The 2,198-nt window shown below is 41.6% G+C and overlaps 1 protein-coding gene across 1 annotated transcript in view; it reads left to right on the top strand.

The window, feature by feature from the left end:
- LANCL3 (LanC lantibiotic synthetase component C-like 3 (bacterial)) overlaps positions 1-2,198 on the top strand; it is a gene marked incomplete at its 5' end in the record, with an annotated part of 16,782 nt that overhangs the window by 8,707 nt on the left and 5,877 nt on the right. Inside the window, one exon of the mRNA XM_010853233.1 lies at positions 1,208-1,415. Within this exon, the coding sequence (XP_010851535.1) occupies positions 1,208-1,415 (208 nt within the window). The remainder of the gene's footprint in view (positions 1-1,207; positions 1,416-2,198) is intronic.

Genomic DNA, 2,198 nt, shown 5'->3' with positions numbered 1-2,198 from the left:
GCATGGAGTCTTAAGCATGGTCTTCCAGGGAAGTCCCCAAAGATACATATTTAAAAGAGAATAAAATCATGACTCTCAGACAAATATAAAATAAACATGTCAACAATTTTATTTAACTCATAAATTAATGACGGAACCAGAGAAAAGTGTTATAACTGGCTCAAAGGAATCTCCAAAGAGCAGATGTATCTCTAGGCCAGGAAGAAGGCTGACATGAGTTTGCTTAATAGATGCAAAAACTAGCTGCTTCCACAAAGACTGAGGAAGTCAACTCAACATCTATCAGACAGAATGTGAAGTTTCTAGAGACAGGTATTATTTACATTATTGTCAGTTTTCTACAAGGTAATTTCTGTCTCTACACAGTTGTAAAATAGGCCAGTCACAGACAAAGGCAGAGATAACCCTGATGGATGAGCTAGTCCAAATATCTACTAAATTCCAGTCTGTCCCTCTCTGGCGAGGCAGGAGAGAGTAATCTTGGGCTACTAATCTCCTCTCCCAATATGAGCACCTGGAATGTGGGGGAAATGGTTTCTATTAATAGCTATCACTTCTCTTGTTTCCGTTCCTGCCTGTGTAATGGAGATTGCCTTGGTTGAGCAGTGTTGAAGGAACAATCTTTCTTTGGAACAGTCAAGATGGCAGGGCCTCACTTCACAGCTGAAGCCAGAGTCTTGGCCAAGTCACTTGGAATCATTGTTGTTTTTGGAAGGACTCCCAGTTTGTCTCTTAAGAAAAGGTGTATAGTTTTAAATACTTTTAACATGACAAATTCTGAACGTCCGTGGGGGGATGGGCAAACTGTATAAACATTTAGCCTTTCCAAAATAGCAAGACATGGGTAATGCTTACCAGGGTATTTGTCATCAAATATTAACCCATTTGCAAATTATGGATTTTATCTGACTAGATGCTTGTTGCTCTTTCTTTCAGTACTGATAATCACCATACAATTCAAACAATTTAAATCTCACAGGTACAAAAAGACTCCCTTGGGGAAGATTCTATAGCCTTGCTACTTAAAATGTGGCCCCTGGAAGGGTCATTGTTAGAAATGTAGTACCCTGGCCCCACCTTAGACCTACTTGATTAGAATGGATATTTTACCAGTACCCTGATGTGTGGGCCTCTTCCAGTTTGAGAAGTTTCACTCTATAGTATTAAGCCTTGAAAATCACCTCTAATATCTGTGATGTTTTTACAGGAATTGCCTATCTGTTTGCCAAAGCTTATCTGGTTTCCAAGAAACCACAGTACCTGGACACATGTATCCGGTGTGGGGAACTCACATGGCAGAAGGGCTTGCTAAAGAAGGGCCCAGGGATCTGCCACGGGGTGGCTGGCAGTGCCTATGTCTTCCTGCTGCTCTACCGGCTCACCGGAAACTCTAAATACATCTACCGAGCCCAAAGGTCAGCCTTTCTTTGCATGTTTTTTTGTTTTTCTAAATATTAATCCAGTTAATGTTCAGAACAAGTAATAGTCACATAGTTTTAAAAGTGTAAACACAGATACTTCCATGGTGCATTTTAGCAATTTAGTTCACTTCCCAGGAGATGGTTACCAGTATCTTAGTTACCTTCTCAGAGCTATACATATCTCTGTGTGTGTGTGTGTGTGTGTGTGTGTGTGTATATATATATGAGCAGATAAGTGTATATGTAAAATTTTGTCCCTCTTTTTGATACAAATGGTAGCATTTTGCTATCATAGTGATCACCCTCAATCAGTAAATAAAGGACTTTTCATCTTTGTTGTTGTATAGTATTACATCTGCCTGGAGAATCCCAGGGACAGGGGCGGGCCTTGTGGGCTGCCGTCTCTGAGGTCGCACAGAGTCGGACACGACTGAATCGACTTAGCAGCAGCAGCAGCAGCAGCAGTATTACATCTTATGAATAAGCCATATGGAGGGCAGTTTGGATTCTTTCCAGTGTTTTGCATTACTTAAAATGCTATGATGAATAATCTTGTACATATATCATGCTGTTCACCTATGGGTATGAAAGTGTGTTAGTTGCTCAGTCGTGTCTGACTCTTTGCAACCCCATGTACTGCAGCCTGCCAGGCTCCTCTGTCCGTGGGATTTTCCAGGCAAGAGTACTGGAGTGGGTTGCCATTCCCTTCTCCAGGGGATCTTCCCGACCCAGGGATCAAACCTGGGTCTCCTACATTGCAGGCAGATTCTTTACCAT

The sequence above is a fragment of the Bison bison genome, unplaced genomic scaffold (assembly GCF_000754665.1).
Source record: "Bison bison bison isolate TAMUID 2011002044 unplaced genomic scaffold, Bison_UMD1.0 scf7180017852983, whole genome shotgun sequence".
NCBI classification, from domain to species: Eukaryota; Metazoa; Chordata; class Mammalia; order Artiodactyla; family Bovidae; genus Bison; species Bison bison.
The sequence above is the reverse complement of the archived record's forward strand: the minus strand, read 5'-3'. Positions and strand labels throughout refer to the sequence as shown.